At 41.9% G+C, this 22725-nt stretch overlaps 1 protein-coding gene across 2 annotated transcripts in view; it reads left to right on the plus strand.

Moving 5' to 3' along the window:
- Positions 1–1362: 1362 nt before the first annotated feature.
- Positions 1363–22725, plus strand: part of abcb7 (ATP-binding cassette, sub-family B (MDR/TAP), member 7) — an 84394-nt gene continuing 63031 nt past the window's right edge. The window contains exons 1-4 of one of the 2 annotated variants that reach the window (XM_036969596.1): positions 1363–1540; positions 5650–5724; positions 5813–5887; positions 19102–19221. In XM_036969596.1, the coding sequence (XP_036825491.1) occupies positions 1400–1540; positions 5650–5724; positions 5813–5887; positions 19102–19221 (411 nt within the window). In that variant the 5' untranslated portion in view covers positions 1363–1399. The remainder of the gene's footprint in view (positions 1541–5649; positions 5725–5812; positions 5888–19101; positions 19222–22725) is intronic. The other variant, XM_036969597.1, reaches the window with a different exon arrangement.

Raw genomic sequence — 22725 nt, forward strand, 5'->3', positions numbered from 1 at the left:
GCATTATGACCATCAGTCTAGAGGCTATAAGGCATTATGTCCATCAGTGTAGAGGCTATAAGGCATTATGACCATCAGTCTAGAGGCTATAAGGCATTATGTCCATCAGTGTAGAGGCTATAAGGCATTATGTCCACCAGTGTAGAGGCTATAAAGCATTATGTCAGTGTTGGAGTGTTCTCCTGGCTATCTGTACATTTTAAAAACAAGAAAATGGTGCAATCTGCTTTGCTTAATAAAATACATTTTTAATGATTTATACTTTTGATACATAAATATATTTTACATATTACATTTACGTTTGATACTTAAGTATATTTAGAACCAAATACTTTTAGACTTTTACTCAAGTATTATTTTACTGGGTGACTTTCACTTTTACTTTAGTAACTTTCCATCAATACTTTTACTGAAGTATGTTTAGAAATCTTATCAATCACAAGAGTAAAACCTATATTCCAAGCTGAACAACGAAATAAACGTTGTGTTATTTAATTCGGGATATAATGACCAAATGTTGGGAAATAGCCACATAGATGGCTATTATGATTTTATTCCTTTAAAAAATGAATGAATGGCGAACGGGGCAAACGTTCGCTCTAATCGGAAATAATGTCACCAAAGATTTTAATAACGAAGAGACCCCAGCCTCTCGTTTCAAATGGGAACAAATGAGTCACAGTGGGCAGAACAGGCAAGATCCTATTGGCGCGTTATGGCACGCATGCGCATATTTCCGTTAGGGAACGCCTACTCTGTGAAGTGCTTGTGTCCAATAACAACATTTCTCTTTGCACTCCTTCTAAACAACGCCATTTATTTTTTTGAATTTAATTTTTAATGCAAAGAGTAAAGTCTACAAAACCTAGTCCACTCTGTTCGTAATAAATTATAGTTTTGGGAACAGAACATTTTATTAACATCAAATAAATCATCGATGAGAAATTTTGCAGAAATTTCAACCAAGTCCATCTCGGTCCAGTGTCTCCCAATGCCTGCATCTGGGCTTCCTTTTTAAATGTATTTATATTTTTATTACCAATGTAGAAATGTCTGTATACTTACAATAAGTACATAAATAGACAATGATATCATATGCTAGGGGGTACAACAAATTATAGATTATACAAATACCTTAAAAAAAACACACATATTGATTGTTTTAACAGCTTTCTTATTAGAAGAATGTATAATGGTCTTAATGTACTGCTAGAATTCCTTATAGAAAACACGGAAGAGTGTTTTTATTTTATTTGTGAATTTACCATTTATGAATACAACTGGGCTTCCTCCGCGGTAACGCCAAGCGGATGCTTCACATTTATACATCCGGTGAAATATCGATCTCATTGCTGTGACGTAACGTCGTTGACTATGGAACCCGCCTTCCTCTGGCAAGATGGCGCCGCTGGTGGTACAGCTGAAATGTGGACTCCACTTGCGAAGACAAACATTTACTACTTTACTTCAACATACAAGTTCGTATCATATTTGGAGAGGAGGTAACACACCGAATGGGAAGCAACAGACGACTTATTTGGTGAGTATTAACCTGGAGAGGGGAGGAAGGATACTGCTCTTAGACAAGTGTCCATCATAATGTTATAAAGTTAGCTAGTTTGGGGTGACTGGGTGTTAAGTTGTATTAGTCAGAAAGTTAACCAAGTTTGTGGTGCGTTGTTTCACAAGATTGCCATGGCTGTCGATGTTTGGCTTCAAGTTGAGATTAAAGTGAAAGTGATTTCGACATGAACTAGTTTAAGTTACTTGGATAACATCCCATAAGTAGCTATGGTTAGCTGGCTGGGTTGTGGTCACCTAGGTATGTCAATTGTGGGGCAGAAACTCTAATCCAGAGCGATTTACTTGCTGTAGGGCACATCGGTTGTTTTCCTTACCCAGTCGGCTCGGGGATTCGAACCAGAAACCTTTCGCTTACTTGCTCGTAACCGCTACCATACCTGCCTACTTCAGAACTGACAAAGTACAGCGTGTCAGTGCACAGTCTGTCTGATATGACTGCGCATCCCACCCGTGGACTAACTGATAATAGCTGCACGTGACAGACACCATGGGCTTATTAATTAGACCGGTTTTTGTTGCCAAACGTTTCTCAAACGGAAGCGAACGAAATGGACAGGGACCTACCGGGAATTTGTCCAATAAACTGTTTGAACTAATGATTACACCCCAGGTTGTAAGCCAGCTAGTACTACTGGTACGATGACATGCTTTACTCACTGTTGTTGAGCAACACTGTCACTGTGGTGAAATAACGGTTCAATTGCATTGATCCTGGATATTCTGGCACATAGCTAGCTCTTGATGCCTACAATCTTCTCTTAAAGGCTGTACAAATATGTTCCACCACGAACACTGTCTCAGTGTGTTCCTGACACCTGGAATGGGTTGGTTTAGCCCATGATCATGGACTCTCAGGCCCATAAGTCATTGGATGAAGGCGTCTTCTGAATGGGGAGTTTTGTTAAGATGCCTGACGCTCGGTCTGAACATGAACGTGCCTCGGTTTTGGACGCATTAGGGTCCTTATCTTTCAGCCAGAAATCATAAAGGTTAAATGAATACACTCCGTGTTAGGGTTCCCACACGGCCATATCTCCATGTTAGCGTGCTGATTTACTGAGACGAGGCGATCAGCTGTTCCAATTAGCTATCTAGCTCAACACCTGTGTGTAAACGTAATTTGGGATGCGTAGCGGAAGTGTAGTTTCAGCGGATGGAGTCACCCATAGCTGTATGCATCTGTGCAAAACTGCTACAGTAACTTTCTCACTCGTCATTATTCACAATTCATTCATGATTATCCATATTTAGAAAGTCTATTCGTATACTACGTTATTTACCATTCCTATTGGGCACAAAATAACCTGAAACACAATTCAAACAAATAGCAAATACATCCAACAAATTTGTCACGAGCTTGATGTAGTCATTGCATGCTATGAATATGGAATGCAATACTTATTACTACTTTAATACACAAGTGAATTTGTCCCAATACTTTTGGTTCTCTAAAATGGACTATGTACATGTACTACTATTGTACTGTACAGAAATGCTGTAATTTGCAAACCGTTCACCCGATATGGATGAAAATACTCACAAATTAAAGCTGACAGTCTTGACTTGAATCTCATTGTCATTGTATCATTTCAAATCCGAAGTGCTGGAATACAGAGCCAAAACAACAACATGTGTCACTGTACCAATACTGTTGGCGCTCACTGTATAGGACCAAACATCATATTTGGACTAAACTATTTTTTCTAACAATGAGTAAGAAATGATGAATACAAAGAAAGTGTCAAAATACACCTGCAAAATGTCACCCATCTCTTTGCATAGCCCACCACATGGCCAGTTTCCTCAACCCCAACTGGATGGATCCATAAAGAATTACTTTGGGAATAAATAAAACTGAATTCAAAAAATAATAATACTTGAATAGAGGCTAATGCAATTGAAGGCATACAATTGTTGCTTCCTGAAACACCCAAATAATACATTAGAGGCAGTAGCCTTCCAGCGTGGAGCCAACTATTCAGCACCGTTTCACACTGCTTTGAGACAAGCCTCTTGATAAATCAATGTCAGAGATTTATTTTCACCAAATCTCCATTTGGATTCTGATTGTAGAAATGTTAGCTATGCTGAGGTGAGTGCTGCTCATGACCATCTTGTCTAGTAGGCTTGTTTATTATCACCGATCTGAACGTTTAGACGGCGTGTTATGTAGTTTAACGAGTCCATTAGTTTGATCTTCACTCGCTGTTGCTTAGTAACCTACTCTTTACCAGAAGCCTGTGTCTGAATCCATGTGGTTTTAGTTTTTTATTGAATCTCAGTTTGTATATTTGGATAATTCTCTGGCAGAGAAAATAGGGTAAGAGGAGGTGGTATGTCTCTTCGTTTGCCCATCTGTCACTGATCAGAAATATTTAGCGTGCTATAATGTAGCCTAAATCAAGTGGTCATCTGTCACTGATTTAAAAATATATATATGTTTTTTATGACAGCGGTTCCACACATTGCCGCAATGAAAGTTGTGTGGGGGAAAAAAAAAAAAAAAAAAATGAAAAGCTGAAATGTTTTGAGTCAATCAGTATCAACCCCTTTATTATGGCAAGCCTAATAAGTTCAGGAGTAAACGTTTGCTTAACTACTCACATAAGTTGCATGGACTCACTCCGTGTGCAATAATAGTGTTTAACATAATGTTTGAATGACTGACTCATTGCAAAGAAGGGCATCGATGGGTATAAATAAAGAGTAGACATTGAATATCCCTTTGAGCCTGAAGTTAATTATGCTTTGGATGGTGTGTCAATGCGCCCAGTCACTACAAAGATACAGGTGTCCGTCCTTAGTTAGTTCCCGGAGAGGAAGGAAATCGCTCAGGAACTTCACCATGAGACCCATGGTCACTTTAAAACAGAGTTTGTTGTGATAGGAGACAATTATGGATAGATCAGTTACTCCACAATACTAACCAAATTGACAGTGAAAAGAAGGAAGCCTGTACAGAATAAAAAATATCCTAAAACATGCATCCTGTTTGCAAACAAGGCACTAAAATTATACTGCAAAATATGTGGCAAAGCGATTCACTTTTTGCCCTGAATACAAAGTATTATGTTTGAGGTAAATCCAATACAACATGTTACTGAGTACCACTCTCCATATTGTCAAGCATCGCTGAATGGCGCACAAAATCCTACAGGAAATCCTGGTTCCACCAGACACTGGGAGACCAATTCACCTTTCAGCAGGACAAGGCCAAATCTACACTGTAGTGTTAACCAAGAAGACTGTTACTAAATGTATAGTTTTGACTTAAATCTAAATGTAAATGGTTGCCTAGCAATGATCAACAACTAGTTTAATAGATAAAATATAAAATGTTAATTAATTAATGAATAGTAATGTTCAAGCAACGTCAGCACAAGAACTGTTCGTCGGGAGCTTCATGAAAGGGGTTTCCATGGCCCAGAACAAGCCTGAGATCACCATGCCCAATGCCAAGCGTCAGCTGGTGTAAATCTCACCGGACTCTGGAGCAGTGGAAACGGGTTCTCTGGAGTGATGAATCACGCTTCACCATCTGGTAGTCCGACGGACTAATCTGGGTTTGGTGAAGGGAAATGTCAAAGCTACAGCATACAATGACATCGTAGACGATTCTGTGCTTCCAACTTTGTGGCAACAGTTTGGGGAATGACAATACCCCTGTGCACAAAGTGAAGGCCATACAGCAATGGTTTGTCATTTGGTGTGGGAGAATTTGACTGGACTGCACAGAGCCCTGACCTCAACCCTATCGAACACCTTTGGGATGAGTTGGAATGCTTACTGTGAGCCAGACCTAATCGCCCAACCTCACTAATGCTCTTGTACAGTTACCCCCTGTATATGACCACCACATTGACTCTGTACCGGTACCCCCTGTATATAGCCTCCACATTGACTCTGTACTGGTACCCTCTGTATATAGCCTCCACATTGACCCTGTACTGGTACCCCCTGTATATAGCCTCCACATTGACTCTGTACCGTAAGCCCCTCTGTTCTCCTCCCCTCTGTTCCCCTCTCCTCTGTTCTCCTCTTCTCCTCTGTTCTCCTGTTCTTTAGCTGAGCCCCAACCTGAGGACAGCCTCATGGACAGTCAACAGAAGTGACAACAGACGTATACTGGAGGCTGCAAAGGTATGTTCGATTTGTTATTGGAGCCTATGCCATTTATGATATCAGAAATGATTACGTTTGAATGTGAACTGTGTGTGCTTGCTCACAGCATTTGCAGGTGACCGAGAGGACATGTTGGCACGGAAATGCAGGTGGAAGGCTAAATGCAGACCCCAAAAATGTGGTAAGAAAACAAATAGTACTGTTCTAACTGTAATAACAACTGTTCTATAACAGAAGCATGTTATGTTTTATTAGCGCCATGATCAGCATGTAAACAGAGAGAGAAGGGGATCACTCATTTGTTCCTAACTCTGTTCTGTACGGAAAGACTCACCTTTACTCTCATAGGCAACTGACTGTTAATTCATACCACTACTAGACCAGCAACAACTGACTGTTAATTCATACCACTACTAGACCGGCAACAACTGACTGTTAATTCATACCACTACTAGACCAGCAACAACTGACTGTTAATTCATACCACTACTAGACCAGCAACAACTGACTGTTAATTCATACCACTACTAGACCAGCAACAACTGACTGTTAATTCATACCACTACTAGACCAGCAACAACTGACTGTTAATTCATACCACTACTAGACCAGCAACAACTGACTGTTAATTCATACCACTACTAGACCAGCAACAACTGACTGTTAATTCATACCACCACTACTAGACCAGCAACAACTGACTGCGTTAATTCATACCACCACCACTAGACCAGCAACAACTGACTGTGTTAATTCATACCACCACTACTAGACCAGCAACAACTGACTGTGTTAATTCATACCACCACCACTAGACCAGCAACAACTGACTGTTAATTCATACCACTACTAGACCAGCAACAACTGACTGTTAATTCATACCTCCACTACTAGACCAGCAACAACTGACTGTTAATTCATACCTCCACTACTAGACCAGCAACAACTGACTGTTAATTCATACCACTACTAGACCAGCAACAACTGACTGTTAATTCATACCACTACTAGACCAGCAACAACTGACTGTTAATTCATACCACTACTAGACCGGCAACAACTGACTGTTAATTCATACCACTACTAGACCAGCAACAACTGACTGTTAATTCATACCACTACTAGACCAGCAACAACTGACTGTTAATTCATACCACTACTAGACCAGCAACAACTGACTGTTAATTCATACCACTACTAGACCAGCAACAACTGACTGTTAATTCATACCACTACTAGACCAGCAACAACTGACTGTTAATTCATACCTCCACTACTAGACCAGCAACAACTGACTGTTAATTCATACCACCACCACTAGACCAGCAACAACTGACTGTTAATTCATACCACCACCACTAGACCAGCAACAACTGACTGTTAATTCATACCACCACCACTAGACCAGCAACAACTGACTGTTAATTCATACCACTACTAGACCAGCAACAACTGACTGTTAATTCATACCACTACTAGACCAGCAACAACTGACTGTTAATTCATACCACTACTAGACCAGCAACAACTGACTGTTAATTCATACCACCACTAGACCAGCAACAACTGACTGTTAATTCATACCACCACTAGACCAGCAACAACTGACTGTTAATTCATACCTCCACTACTAGACCAGCAACAACTGACTGTTAATTCATACCACCACCACTAGACCAGCAACAACTGACTGTTAATTCATACCACCACCACTAGACCAGCAACAACTGACTGTGTTAATTCATACCACTACTAGACCAGCAACAACTGACTGTGTTAATTCATACCTCCACTACTAGACCAGCAACAACTGACAGTGTTAATTCATATCACCACTACTAGACCAGCAACAACTGACTGTGTTAATTCATACCACCACCACTAGACCAGCAACAACTGACTGTTAATTCATACCACTACTAGACCAGCAACAACTGACTGTTAATTCATACCACTACTAGACCAGCAACAACTGACTGTTAATTCATACCACTACTAGACCAGCAACAACTGACTGTGTTAATTCATACCACCACCACTAGACCAGCAACAACTGACTGTTAATTCATACCACTACTAGACCGGCAACAACTGACTGTTAATTCATACCACTACTAGACCAGCAACAACTGACTGTTAATTCATACCTCCACTACTAGACCAGCAACAACTGACTGTTAATTCATACCACCACCACTAGACCAGCAACAACTGACTTTTAATTCATACCACCACTACTAGACCAGCAACAACTGACTGTGTTAATTCATACCACCACCACTAGACCAGCAACAACTGACTGTTAATTCATACCACTACTAGACCAGCAACAACTGACTGTTAATTCATACCACCACCACTAGACCAGCAACAACTGACTGTTAATTCATACCACCACTACTAGACCAGCAACAACTGACTGTGTTAATTCATACCACCACCACTAGACCAGCAACAACTGACTGTTAATTCATACCACTACTAGACCAGCAACAACTGACTGTTAATTCATACCACTACTAGACCAGCAACAACTGACTGTTAATTCATACCACTACTAGACCAGCAACAACTGACTGTTAATTCATACCACTACTAGACCAGCAACAACTGACTGTGTTAATTCATACCTCCACTACTAGACCAGCAACAACTGACAGTGTTAATTCATATCACCACTACTAGACCAGCAACAACTGATTGTGTTAATTCATACCACCACCACTAGACCAGCAACAACTGACTGTTAATTCATACCACCACCACTAGACCAGCAACAACTGACTGTTAATTCATACCACCACTACTAGACCAGCAACAACTGACTGTGTTAATTCATACCACCACCACTAGACCAGCAACAACTGACTGTTAATTCATACCACTACTAGACCAGCAACAACTGACTGTTAATTCATACCACTACTAGACCAGCAACAACTGACTGTTAATTCATACCACTACTAGACCAGCAACAACTGACTGTTAATTCATACCACTACTAGACCAGCAACAATTGACTGTTAATTCATACCACTACTAGACCAGCAACAACTGACTGTTAATTCATACCACTACTAGACCAGCAACAACTGACCGTTAATTCATACCACCACTAGACCAGCAACAACTGACTGTTAATTCATACCTCCACTACTAGACCAGCAACAACTGACTGTTAATTCATACCACCACCACTAGACCAGCAACAACTGACTGTTAATTCATACCACTACTAGACCAGCAACAACTGACTGTGTTAATTCATACCACCACTACTAGACCAGCAACAACTGACTGTTAATTCATACCACTACTAGACCAGCAACAACTGACTGTTAATTCATACCACCACCACTAGACCAGCAACAACTGACTGTTAATTCATACCACTACTAGACCAGCAACAACTGACTGTTAATTCATACCACCACTACTAGACCAGCAACAACTGACTGTGTTAATTCATACCACTACTAGACCAGCAACAACTGACTGTGTTAATTCATACCACCACTACTAGACCAGCAACAACTGACTGTGTTAATTCATACCACTACTAGACCAGCAACAACTGACTGTGTTAATTCATACCACCACTACTAGACCAGCAACAACTGACTGTGTTAATTCATACCACCACTACTAGACCAGCAACAACTGACTGTGTTAATTCATACCACCACTACTAGACCAGCAACAACTGACTGTTAATTCATACCACTACTAGACCAGCAACAACTGACTGTTAATTCATACCACTACTAGACCAGCAACAACTGACTGTTAATTCATACCACTACTAGACCAGCAACAACTGACTGTTAATTCATACCACTACTAGACCAGCAACAATTGACTGTTAATTCATACCACTACTAGACCAGCAACAACTGACTGTTAATTCATACCACTACTAGACCAGCAACAACTGACCGTTAATTCATACCACCACTAGACCAGCAACAACTGACTGTTAATTCATACCTCCACTACTAGACCAGCAACAACTGACTGTTAATTCATACCACCACCACTAGACCAGCAACAACTGACTGTTAATTCATACCACTACTAGACCAGCAACAACTGACTGTGTTAATTCATACCACCACTACTAGACCAGCAACAACTGACTGTTAATTCATACCACTACTAGACCAGCAACAACTGACTGTTAATTCATACCACCACCACTAGACCAGCAACAACTGACTGTTAATTCATACCACTACTAGACCAGCAACAACTGACTGTTAATTCATACCACCACTACTAGACCAGCAACAACTGACTGTGTTAATTCACACCACTACTAGACCAGCAACAACTGACTGTGTTAATTCATACCACCACTACTAGACCAGCAACAACTGACTGTGTTAATTCATACCACTACTAGACCAGCAACAACTGACTGTGTTAATTCATACCACCACTACTAGACCAGCAACAACTGACTGTGTTAATTCATACCACCACTACTAGACCAGCAACAACTGACTGTGTTGAAAGTGCAGTATACAGCAATCACTCCACCATTTCCTGTTTGCTAAAATTCTAATAGACCACCTAAGTTATAGTTTGTGACAAAACAAGCAGTTGTTGTGTAGAGAATCATCGAAGCCGCTGTGAAATGTATTTTCCATATATAAATAATGTATTTTCAGTTTGAAGCTGATGTACAAAACGGAAAGTGAAAGCTACATAAACTTGAACGGGAAGCATAGAAAGAGCTCACGTAGAACAGATCTACCACTTCTTAGACTGGCTTTCAATGAGTGTGATAGATCTATAACACAGAACAGATCTACCACTTCTTAGACTGCCTTTCAATGAGTGTGATAGATCTATAACACAGAACAGATCTACCACTTCTTAGACTGCCTTTCAATGAGAGTGATAGATCTATAACACGTAGAACAGATCTACCACTTCTTAGACTGCCTTTCAATGAGAGTGATAGATCTATAACACGTAGAACAGATCTACCACTTCTTAGACTGCCTTTCAATGAGAGTGATAGATCTATAACACAGAACAAATCTACCACTTCTTAGACTGGCTTTCAATGAGTGATAGATCTATAACACAGAACAGATCTACCACTTTTCAGACTGGCTTTCAATGAGTGATAGATCTATAACACAGAACAGATCTACCACTTCTTAGACTGGCTTTCAATGAGTGATAGATCTATAACACAGAACAGATCTACCACTTCTTAGACTGGCTTTCAATGAGAGTGATAGATCTATAACACAGAACAGATCTACCACTTTTCAGACTGGCTTTCAATGAGTGATAGATCTATAACACAGAACAGATCTACCACTTCTTAGACTGGCTTTCAATGAGTGATAGATCTATAACACAGAACAGATCTACCACTTCTTAGACTGGCTTTCAATGAGAGTGATAGATCTATAACACAGAACAGATCTACCACTTTTCAGACTGGCTTTCAATGAGTGATAGATCTATAACACAGAACAGATCTACCACTTCTTAGACTGGCTTTCAATGAGTGATAGATCTATAACACAGAACAGATCTACCACTTCTTAGACTGGCTTTCAATGAGAGTGATAGATCTATAACACAGAACAGATCTACCACTTTTCAGACTGGCTTTCAATGAGTGATAGATCTGTAACACATTTCTATGTGAAGTTGGTCAGGTCGCCCCCCCCCCCAAAAAAAAGCTCAGCAATCTACACACAGATTGACAAAGCAAAATCAGGGTTTTAGAAATGTTTGCGAATTTATTACAAATAAAAATAAAATGCCTTATTTACATAAGTTTTCGCACCCTTTTCTACCAGACTCAAAATTGATCTCAGGTGCAACCTGTTTCCATTGATCATCCGTGAGATGTTTCTAGAATTTGATTGGAGTCCACCTGTGGTAAATTCAATTGATTGGACATGATTTGGAAAGGCCTGTCTATATAAGGTCCCACAGTTGGCAGTGCATGTTAGAGAAAAACCAAGCCACGACGTCAAAATGTATTTGTCCGTTGAGTTCCGAAACAGTGTCGAGGATGGAAGAAGTTTGCAGGTTCACCTTCCATCAGGACAATGACCTTAAGCACACAGCCAAGACAACGCAGGAGTGCCTTCGGGACAAGTCTCTGAATGTCCTTGCGTGGCACAGCTGGAGCCCAGACTTGAATCCGATCGAACATCTCTGGAGAGACCTGCTTCTGTGCTGCGACGCTCCCCATCCAACCTGATAGAACTTGAGGATCTGCAGAGAAGAATGGGATAAACTCTCCAAATACAGGTGTGCCAAGCTTGTAGTGTCATACCCAAGAATGGAAACAGAATGCATCTGAGCTCAATTTGGAGTCTCATAGCAAACGATGGGAATACTTATGCCAATGTCATATTTTTATATATAAAGGAACACATTTCTAACCCTGTTTTTGCTTTGTCATTATGGGGTATTGTGATGTCATTATGGGGTATTGTGATGTCATTATGGGGTATTGTGATGTCATTATGGGGTATTGTGATGTCATTATGGGGTATTGTGTGTAGATTGATGACGGGGGAAAAAACAATTTAATCAATTTTAGAATAAGGCTATGTCAGGTCTTTGCTATGCCGGATTAAGTGATATGACATGCTATTCTATAAAATAATTTCTCTGTAATTAATATTACCTGATTAAAACTAATCATGTAAATGTAATTAACTACAAAGTCGGGGCACCACGAAAGAATGTTTAGAGAGCTGTTATCTTCCGAATAAACTCTTAAAGACCTAGTAATATTTTATATCAATAGCAGTCATTTATTAATCGTCACCTTATTCAGTCTCATCTGCAACTTGTAAATTCTTGGTTATCTTCACAAACCCTGGCTAACAAGTTGAATCAGCAATACAACATTTGGTTTAATTGTTTAGGCATTTAGTAAATAAATACTCACACAGAATTACATATACAAAAGGATGGATCATACATCGATTACTAATTGTCATAAAAGTAAATGTCCCTAGCGGACGGAACCGACATATCGGAACCGATATGACGGCTGGTTACAAAAAGAAAAGGGGTTGGGTTTTGAATGAAAGAGCGGGAAGACTGCGGAACAAAGGTATTTGGTCTCTGATCGGACCTTGTAAAGCTATGCTATCGTAAATACAGAATCTTATGCGTTCTAAATAACCGCCCATTTGGAAAAGGAAAATCCAAGAAATATTTACTGAGCTGCGCTTTCAAAAGGTTGGTCGTAGATGGAAGGCAGTGTTGCTCAACAGAGATCTTCCTGTCCTCTGAAGAAGGTAGAACGGATGTGTTGTAGTAACGTTGTGTGTTTGGTTGAAGAGATACTTTTCTGTCCTTCCCTAGCCCACGTTTACAGCCGCTGCTGCTAACTCAACGGCTAGGAGGTATCACTTCTTTAGTGAATAAGAGTTCAAAGTTCATACCAAGTTGCCGTACTTTAAGCTCACACTGAAGTTGGCTTAGTTCTGTTTGATATTAGCCCTTTTAACGTATGGACCGTCGTCCTCATGTCCTCGGGAACACAAATGTAAAATTTTCGTAAAGGGCTTATATAGTGGTGGAGAGAAGGGCGTGTTTCATAGTTCACAACCAATATCTGTTCACCTGGGCCGGGCCACTGAATTGAGCCTAGTTCACTTATGAAAACCAATTCTCTCATTTAGAAGCTAAAATTACATTTCATCTTCACAAATAGTTTCATATTTAAACATTTAAATTGCACAACAATTCCATGTGAATCTGATAACTAGAATGTGTAGACTTTCCAAGATAGGATGACAAACTATCATCAGTAATAATGTCTCAGGACATCTGATTTCATATTCTTTAAGTAACAATTCATATTTTCAACTGGTTGGATTACCGAAATATTTTTCCGTTCCCCAACCTTTTGATGAGAGTCACTCATAAACCTCACCAACAGGGCATCGTCATGACCGCTGTAACGTAACAAAACGTGGAATAAGTCAAGGAACTGTAAATTGTACTTTCAAGAATTTTTACTTCAGTACTTTAGACCAGATTTAGGCTTTAACACAAACACACTAGTGTTGTCACGATACCAGATTTAGGCTTTAACACAAACACACTAGTGTTGTCACGATACCAGATTTAGGCTTTAACACAAACACACTAGTGTTGTCACGATACCAGATTTAGGCTTTAACACAAACACACTAGTGTTGTCACGATACCAGATTTAGGCTTTAACACAAACACACTAGTGTTGTCACGATACCAGATTTAGGCTTTAACACAGCAACTTAAAAGCGTATTAGCCAAAGTCCCAGAATGACACCTGATCCAGACAAACTCAGCTTTGTTCAATCGTTGGACATCTTTTCACTTCAATATCATTAGATTTTAACGTTTTTTTTAGAAAGCCATGTATGCATTTAAGTAATCAATTATAAAAATATATTTGACTTGTTTTACCAATTTAACTACAAAACACCTTAATGGTAATCATTTTTTAAATGGTCAATCTCTATTTATAAACTGGGTAAATCAAGATGTCACCTAGGTCTTTCCACAATACAGGTGACTACGTATTCAATAGGAGCGTCAGGCATCGACCTTATTCAGCTTGTTTTAGTTGAGTTCATGGGGCTACAGATGAAAAACAATCCCTTCCATTTGGAACTTTTTTTTAGGAGAATATTTGATTGTACTGATCAATAACATTTGCATAAAAGCAATCCCTTTTTAAAAAAGTGTACGCTGTCTCGTTTTAAGAAATTAATTATATAATTTCAAGGCAGAATGTGGAATCTGACTTTGTTGCTATGCAATCTAGCAGAAGCCCGACAGGAGGCGAGGGAGGAAAGGTAGGCAACAATTAAAGCTGGAAGCTACCGGTATCGTCTTGCATTGTAAAAGTGTTATAGCCTGTAGGACATTGTTTTGCGAACAGTTTGGAACAGGTTCAACATTCCGACATGTTGCATTATTCAAGTGTGTTAACTTCAGTTTATCATGAGGGAAGCTAACAACACAGCCAGACCGTTCTAGTAATGAATCACAAAGTGGACAGACAGCTCTAGTAATGAATCAGGAAGTGGACAGACAGCTCTAGTAATGAATCAGGAAGTGGACAGACAGCTCTAGTAATGAATCAGGAAGTGGACAGACAGCTCTAGTAATAAATCAGGAAGTGGAGCTGTGTACAACATGATGAGCAGGGAGCTAACAACACAGCCAGACTGCTCTAGTAATGAATCAGGAAGTGGACAGACGGCTCTAGTAATGAATCAGGAAGTGGACAGACGGCTCTAGTAATGAATCAGGAAGTGGACAGACGGCTCTAGTAATAAATCAGGAAGTGGAGCTGTGTACAACATGATGAGCAGGGAGCTAACAACACAGCCAGACTGCTCCAGTAATGAATCAGGAAGTGGACAGACGGCTCTAGTAATGAATCAGGAAGTGGACAGACGGCTCTAGTAATGAATCAGGAAGTGGACAGACGGCTCTAGTAATGAATCAGGAAGTGGACAGACGGCTCTAGTAATGAATCAGGAAGTGGACAGACGGCTCTAGTAATGAATCAGGAAGTGGACAGACGGCTCTAGTAATGAATCAGGAAGTGGACAGACGGCTCTAGTAATGAATCAGGAAGTGGACAGACGGCTCTAGTAATGAATCAGGAAGTGGACAGACGGCTCTAGTAATGAATCAGGAAGTGGACAGATGGCTCTAGTAATAAATCAGGAAGTGGACAGACGGCTCTAGTAATGAATCAGGAAGTTCAGCAGACTCTTTGTTCTTGGCGCTACAAAGTGGCTGTGCTGGTAGGCTGACTTGATCCTCTCAGTCACGTGAGACACATTTGACAGAGGTACCAAACTTAACAAAAATGTTACTATGAACAGTTAATTTTTTTTGTATTGGAAAAGTACCATCGTTTCTGTATACCGTGCAACACACACACACACACACTCTCGTTCCTATAATCACTTTGGTGTTGCTGCAGCTGTGTAGCAGCCTCTAGTCCAGGCCACTGTGGCAGCTGGCTGACAGAGCAGGTAAACAACCATCTTGGCACCTCAGATGTGATGACAACCCCACGGCCTCCGGGGAGATGTAGAGTCAGACAGGATCTCCGGGTCTACCTGGAGACAGGTCTGTAGCATAGAGATAGATAGAGGACTCATCTTTGTATCGGTGCCATTATGGCGTCTGCGGCAGCATGAGCAGCACTATCGAGGCTGTCTTCATTTTAAAGTAGGTATTTTATGTTTAAAATAAGTGTAAAGCTGATATTGATTTACTGCCACCTGCAGTGCTAGAGTCCTGAACCTAATGGTGGCATTAATTTGTGGCCACTAGATGGCAGAGATATTCCTTAAATCAATTTACAACCCGTAGGCAACCTAACTTGAAGACAATGCTCTGGCTGCTCGCTCCCAGTTGACTTTAAAATGGTGGGAGCCCTTGATGTCCATGCTAGAACGGGTTTTATACATCTACAGCAGTTTTCATATCCCCACGGCCCACTAAGAGATGTCAGGCAGGCTCTCCGGGTCCACCTGGAGGCAGACGGCCAGTCTGCTCTCCATCCCTTGGGCGTACGCACCCCCGCACCAAGTGTCAGTGTCCCCTGAGGGCTGGACAGCAACTACAGGCCAGGGGGCTCTAGTTTCCCTGTCTGTCAAAGCAATTGGGAAAGAGAGCCAATATGTCTTGTCATATTGCTGTAAAAGCAGCCCCGGCCGTGCTACTGCTTCAGAAACATTTGGACTATTACTGTTACTCTGACTATTACTGTTACTCTGACTATTACTGTTACTCTGACTATTACTGACTTACTGTTACTCTGACTATTACTGACTTACTGTTACTCTGACTATTACTGACTATTACTGTTACTCTGACTATTACTGACTATTACTGTTACTCTGACTATTACTGACTATTACTGTTACTCTGACTATTACTGTTACTCTGCCTATTACTGACTATTACTGTTACTCTGACTATTACTTACTGTTACTCTGACTATTACTGACTATTACTGTTACTCTGACTATTACTGACTATTACTGTTACTCTGACTATTACTGACTATTACTGTTACTCTGACTATTACTCACTATTACTGACTATTACTGTTACTCTGACTATTACTGACTATTACTGACTATTACTGTTACTCTGACTATTACTGACTATTACTGTTACTCTGACTATTACTGACTATTACTATTACTCTGACTATTACTAACTATTACTGACTATTACTGTTACTCTGACTATTACTGACTATTACTGACTATTACTGTTACTCTGACTATTACTGACTATTACTGTTACTCTGACTATTACTGACTATTACTGTTACTCTGACTATTACTGACTATTACTGACTATTACTGTTACTCTGACTATTACTGACTTACTGTTACTCGGACTATTACTGACTATTACTGTTACTCTGGCTATTACTGACTATTACTGTTACTCTGACTATTACTGACTATTACTGACTATTACTGTTACTCTGACTATTACTGTTACTCTGACTATTACTGACTATTACTGTTACTGACTATTACTGACTATTACTGTTACTCTGACTATTACTGACTATTACTGACTATTACTGTTACTCTGACTATTACTGACTATTACTATTACTCTGACTATTACTGACTATTACTGTTACTCTGACTATTACTGACTATTACTGACTATTACTGTTACTCTGACTATTACTGACTATTACTGTTACTGACTATTACTGACTATTACTGTTACTGACTATTACTGACTATTACTGTTACTCTGACTATTACTGACTATTACTGACTATTACTGTTACTCTGACTATTACTGACTATTACTATTACTCTGCCTATTACTGACTATTACTGTTACTCTGACTATTACTTACTGTTACTCTGACTATTACTGACTATTACTGTTACTCTGACTATTACTGACTATTACTGTTACTCTGACTATTACTGACTATTACTGTTACTCTGACTATTACTCACTATTACTGACTATTACTGTTACTCTGACTATTACTGACTATTACTGACTATTACTGTTACTCTGACTATTACTGACTATTACTGTTACTCTGACTATTACTGTTACTCTGACTATTACTGACTATTACTATTACTCTGACTATTACTAACTATTACTGACTATTACTGTTACTCTGACTATTACTGACTATTACTGACTATTACTGTTACTCTGACTATTACTGACTATTACTGTTACTCTGACTATTACTGACTATTACTGACTATTACTGTTACTCTGACTATTACTGACTTACTGTTACTCGGACTATTACTGACTATTACTGTTACTCTGTCTATTACTGACTATTACTGTTACTCTGACTATTACTGACTATTACTGACTATTACTGTTACTCTGACTATTACTGTTACTCTGACTATTACTGACTATTACTGTTACTGACTATTACTGACTATTACTGTTACTCTGACTATTACTGACTATTACTGACTATTACTGTTACTCTGACTATTACTGACTATTACTATTACTCTGACTATTACTGACTATTACTCTGACTATTACTGACTATTACTGACTTACTTACTGTTACTCTGACTTTTACTGACTATTACTGTTACTCTGACTATTACTGACTATTACTGTTACTCTGACTATTACTGACTATTACTTACTGTTACTCTGACTATTACTGACTATTACTGTTACTCTGACTATTACTGACTATTACTGTTACTCTGACTATTACTGACTATTACAGTTACTCTGACTATTACTGACTATTACTGTTACTGTGACTATTACTGACTATTACTGTTACTCTGACTATTACTGACTATTACTGACTATTTTTATTATTACTCTATTATTATGACTTACTACTCTGTCTGTCGTTACTCTGTCTGTCGTTACTCTGTCTGTCGTTACTCTGTCTGTCGTTACTCTGTCTGTCGTTACTCTGTCTGTCGTTACTCTGTCTGTCGTTACTCTGTCTGTCGTTACTCTGTCTGTCGTTACTCTGTCTGTCGTTACTCTGTCTGTCGTTACTCTCTGTCTGTCGTTACTCTCTGTCGTTACTCTGTCTGTCGTTACTCTGTCTATGTTTTGGACGAGTGCAGCTTTTTTCAAAGCCTTGTGACGTTTGGTCCGTTTACCTTCCTGTTCTGTGGTCAGTGAGGAGGAACAAATACATAAATAATAGTGGATGCCATTCAGAAGCCGCTATTATCCAAAGCAACTTAGTCATGTGTGTGTATAGGAGGCCCCAGCGGGAATTAAACCCAAATTCCTTGTCTTTGCAACCGCCATGCTCTACCAATTGACCCATGTGAATAAACAATTATATCATCTAACAGTGTTTTTCTTGTGTCCCGGTGGCAGTTGAAAGAGGTGAATTCCCGGACCATCTTGTCTAACATGTTGTCCTACGTGTGGCCCAAGGACCGGCCTGATCTTCGGGCTAGAGTAGCCATTGCCCTGGGGCTGCTGGCTGGAGCTAAGGTAGGCTGCTGGAAGACAGACAGCTGCTGGCTGGGAGGTACAGTGCTTCTAGAAAGTCTACGCATCCAACTTTTTTCACATTTTGTTGAGTTACGATGTGGGATTGAAATATATATCTACACAATACTCAGTGTCAAAGTGAAAATAGAATTCTACACATTTTTACAAATTAATAATTAAATAACTAAAATATAGTTCAGGAGTATAATGTGTCTTAATAAATCACATAAGTTACATGGATTCACTCTGGATGAAATAAGTTACATGGATTCACTCTGGATGAAATAAGTTACATGGACCCACTCTGGATGAAATAAGTTACATGGACTCACTCTGGATGAAATAAGTTACATGGACTCACTCTGGATGAAATAAGTTACATGGACTCACTCTGGATGAAATAAGTTACATGGACTCACTCTGGATGAAATAAGTTACATGGACTCACTCTGGATGAAATAAGTTACATGGACTCACTCTGGATGAAATAAGTTACATGGACTCACTCTGGATGAAATAAGTTACATGGACTCACTCTGGATGAAATAAGTTACATGGACTCACTCTGGATGAAATAAGTTACATGGACTCACTCTGGATGAAATAAGTTACATGGACTCACTCTGGATGAAATAAGTTACATGAACTCACTCTGGATGAAATAAGTTACATGGACTCACTCTGGATGAAATAAGTTACATGGACTCACTCTGGATGAAATAAGTTACATGGATTCACTCTGGGTAAAATAATAGGAGTTGACATGATTTTTGAAGGACTAACCCTTCCTCTGTCCCCCATATATGGGGCAGCAGGGAGCCTTGTGGTTAGAGCATTGGGCCCGTAACCGAAAGGTTGCAAGATCGAATCCCCGTGCTGACAAGGTAAATATCTGTTCGGCCCCTGATCAAGACCGTTAACCCACTAGGTCATCAACTCCTGGACTGCTCTGGCGTGTTGTGTGATGGCATCAACTCCTGGACTGCTCGAGAAGTTGTGACTCGTGGGAGCTCTGGATGATACTTGAATGAATGGCCAATCGTATTGCTCCAAATACAAAGAGCGTATGACATTTAGGTCTTCAATGGTTTTCAGTAGTAGGCAGAGCAGGTAAATGTTGGAAATGGAATGCAAAAAGCTCTGAAAAGATACTGGCCTGACGAGCTCCACTGACCTGACGATCTCCACTGGTCTGACGATCTCCACTGGTCTGACGATCTCCACTGGTCTGACGAGCTCCACTGGCCTGACGAGCTCCACTGGCCTGACGATCTCCACTGGTCTGACGAGCTCCACTGGCCTGACGAGCTCCACTGGCCTGACGAGCTCCACTGGCCTGACGAGCTCCACTGGCCTGACGATCTCCACTGGCCTGACGATCTCCACTGGTCTGACGAGCTCCACTGGCCTGACGAGCTCCACTGGCCTGACGATCTCCACTGGTCTGACGAGCTCCACTGGCCTGACGAGCTCCACTGGCCTGACGAGCTCCACTGGCCTGACGAGCTCCACTGGCCTGACGATCTCCACTGGCCTGACGATCTCCACTGGTCTGACGAGCTCCACTGGCCTGACGAGCTCCACTGACCTGACGAGCTCCACTGGCCCCACGTGTTTCTACTGGTCTGACGAGCTCCACTGACCTGACGAGCTCCACTGGCCTGACGAGCTCCACTGGCCCCACGTGTTTCTACTGGCCTGACGAGCTCCACTGGCCTGACGAGCTCCACTGGCCTGACGAGCTCCACTGGCCTGACGAGCTCCACTGGCCTGACGAGCTCCACTGGCCCCACGTGTTTCCACTGGCCTGACGAGCTCCACTGGCCTGATGAGCTCCACTGGCCTGACGAGCTCCACTGGCCTGACAAGCTCCACTGGCCCCACGTGTTTCTACTGGCCTGACGAGCTCCACTGGCCTGACGAGCTCCACTGGCCTGACGAGCTCCACTGGCCTGACGAGCTCCACTGGCCTGACGAGCTCCACTGGCCTGACGAGCTCCACTGGCCTGACGAGCTCCACTGGCCCCACGTGTTTCCACTGGCCTGACGAGCTCCACTGGCCTGATGAGCTCCACTGGCCTGACGAGCTCCACTGGCCTGACGAGCTCCACTGGCCCCACGTGTTTCTACTGGCCTGACGAGCTCCACTGGCCTGACGAGCTCCACTGGCCTGACGAGCTCCACTGGCCTGACGAGCTCCACTGGCCTGACGAGCTCCACTGGCCTGACGAGCTCCACTGGCACCACGTGTTTCCACTGGCCTGACGAGCTCCACTGGCCTGATGAGCTCCACTGGCCTGACGAGCTCCACTGGCCTGACGAGCTCCACTGGCCTGACGAGCTCCACTGGCCAGTGTTTCTACTGGCCTGACGAGCTCCACTGGCCTGACGAGCTCCACTGGCCTGACGAGCTCCACTGGCCTGACGAGCTCCACTGGCCAGTGTTTCTACTGGCCTGACGAGCTCCACTGGCCTGACGAGCTCCACTGGCCTGACGATCTCCACTGACCTGACGATCTCCACTGGCCTGACGAGCTCCACTGGCCTGACGAGCTCCACTGGCCTGACGAGCTCCACTGGCCCCACGTGTTTCTACTGGCCTGACGAGCTCCACTGGCCTGACGAGCTCCACTGGCCCCACGTGTTTCTACTGGCCTGACGAGCTCCACTGGCCTGACGAGCTCCACTGGCCCCACGTGTTTCTACTGGCCTGACGAGCTCCACTGGCCTGACGAGCTCCACTGGCCCCACGTGTTTCTACTGGCCTGACGAGCTCCACTGGCCTGACGAGCTCCACTGGCCCCACGTGTTTCTACTGGCCTGACGAGCTCCACTGGCCCCACGTGTTTCTACTGGTCTGACGATCTCCACTGACCTGACGAGCTCCACTGGCCTGACGCGCTCCACTGGCCTGACGAGCTCCACTGGCCTGACGAGCTCCACTGGTCTGACGAGCTCCACTGGCCTGACGAGCTCCACTGGCCTGACGAGCTCCACTGGCCCCACGTGTTTCTACTGGTCTGACGAGCTCCACTGGCCTGACGAGCTCCACTGGCCTGACGAGCTCCACTGGCCTGACGAGCTCCACTGGCCTGACGAGCTCCACTGGCCTGACGAGCTCCACTGGCCCCACGTGTTTCTACTGGTCTGACGAGCTCCACTGGCCTGACGAGCTCCACTGACCAGTGTTTCTACTGGCCTGACGAGCTCCACTGGCCAGTGTTTCTACTGGTCCTGGGCAGTAATGTCGGACCGAGAAGGAAAATAAATGAAAGTGCCAGAAAACAATGGGCTAAGTGGATTTTGACTCTTCATTATACATACATTATATATGTAATATATACATTATATATTATATTCACTCTGTTTATATATGGGGCGTGTATATTATTCACTCACATTATATGGGACGTGTAAATTGATGCTTTCTCCCTCCGTGTAGAAATTCAACCCCAACCACAGCGCACACAACACACCCAGGTACCGAGAGGCGGGACAGACAGC

Source organism: Oncorhynchus mykiss, chromosome 31 (genome assembly GCF_013265735.2).
Source record: "Oncorhynchus mykiss isolate Arlee chromosome 31, USDA_OmykA_1.1, whole genome shotgun sequence".
NCBI classification, from domain to species: domain Eukaryota; kingdom Metazoa; phylum Chordata; class Actinopteri; order Salmoniformes; family Salmonidae; genus Oncorhynchus; species Oncorhynchus mykiss.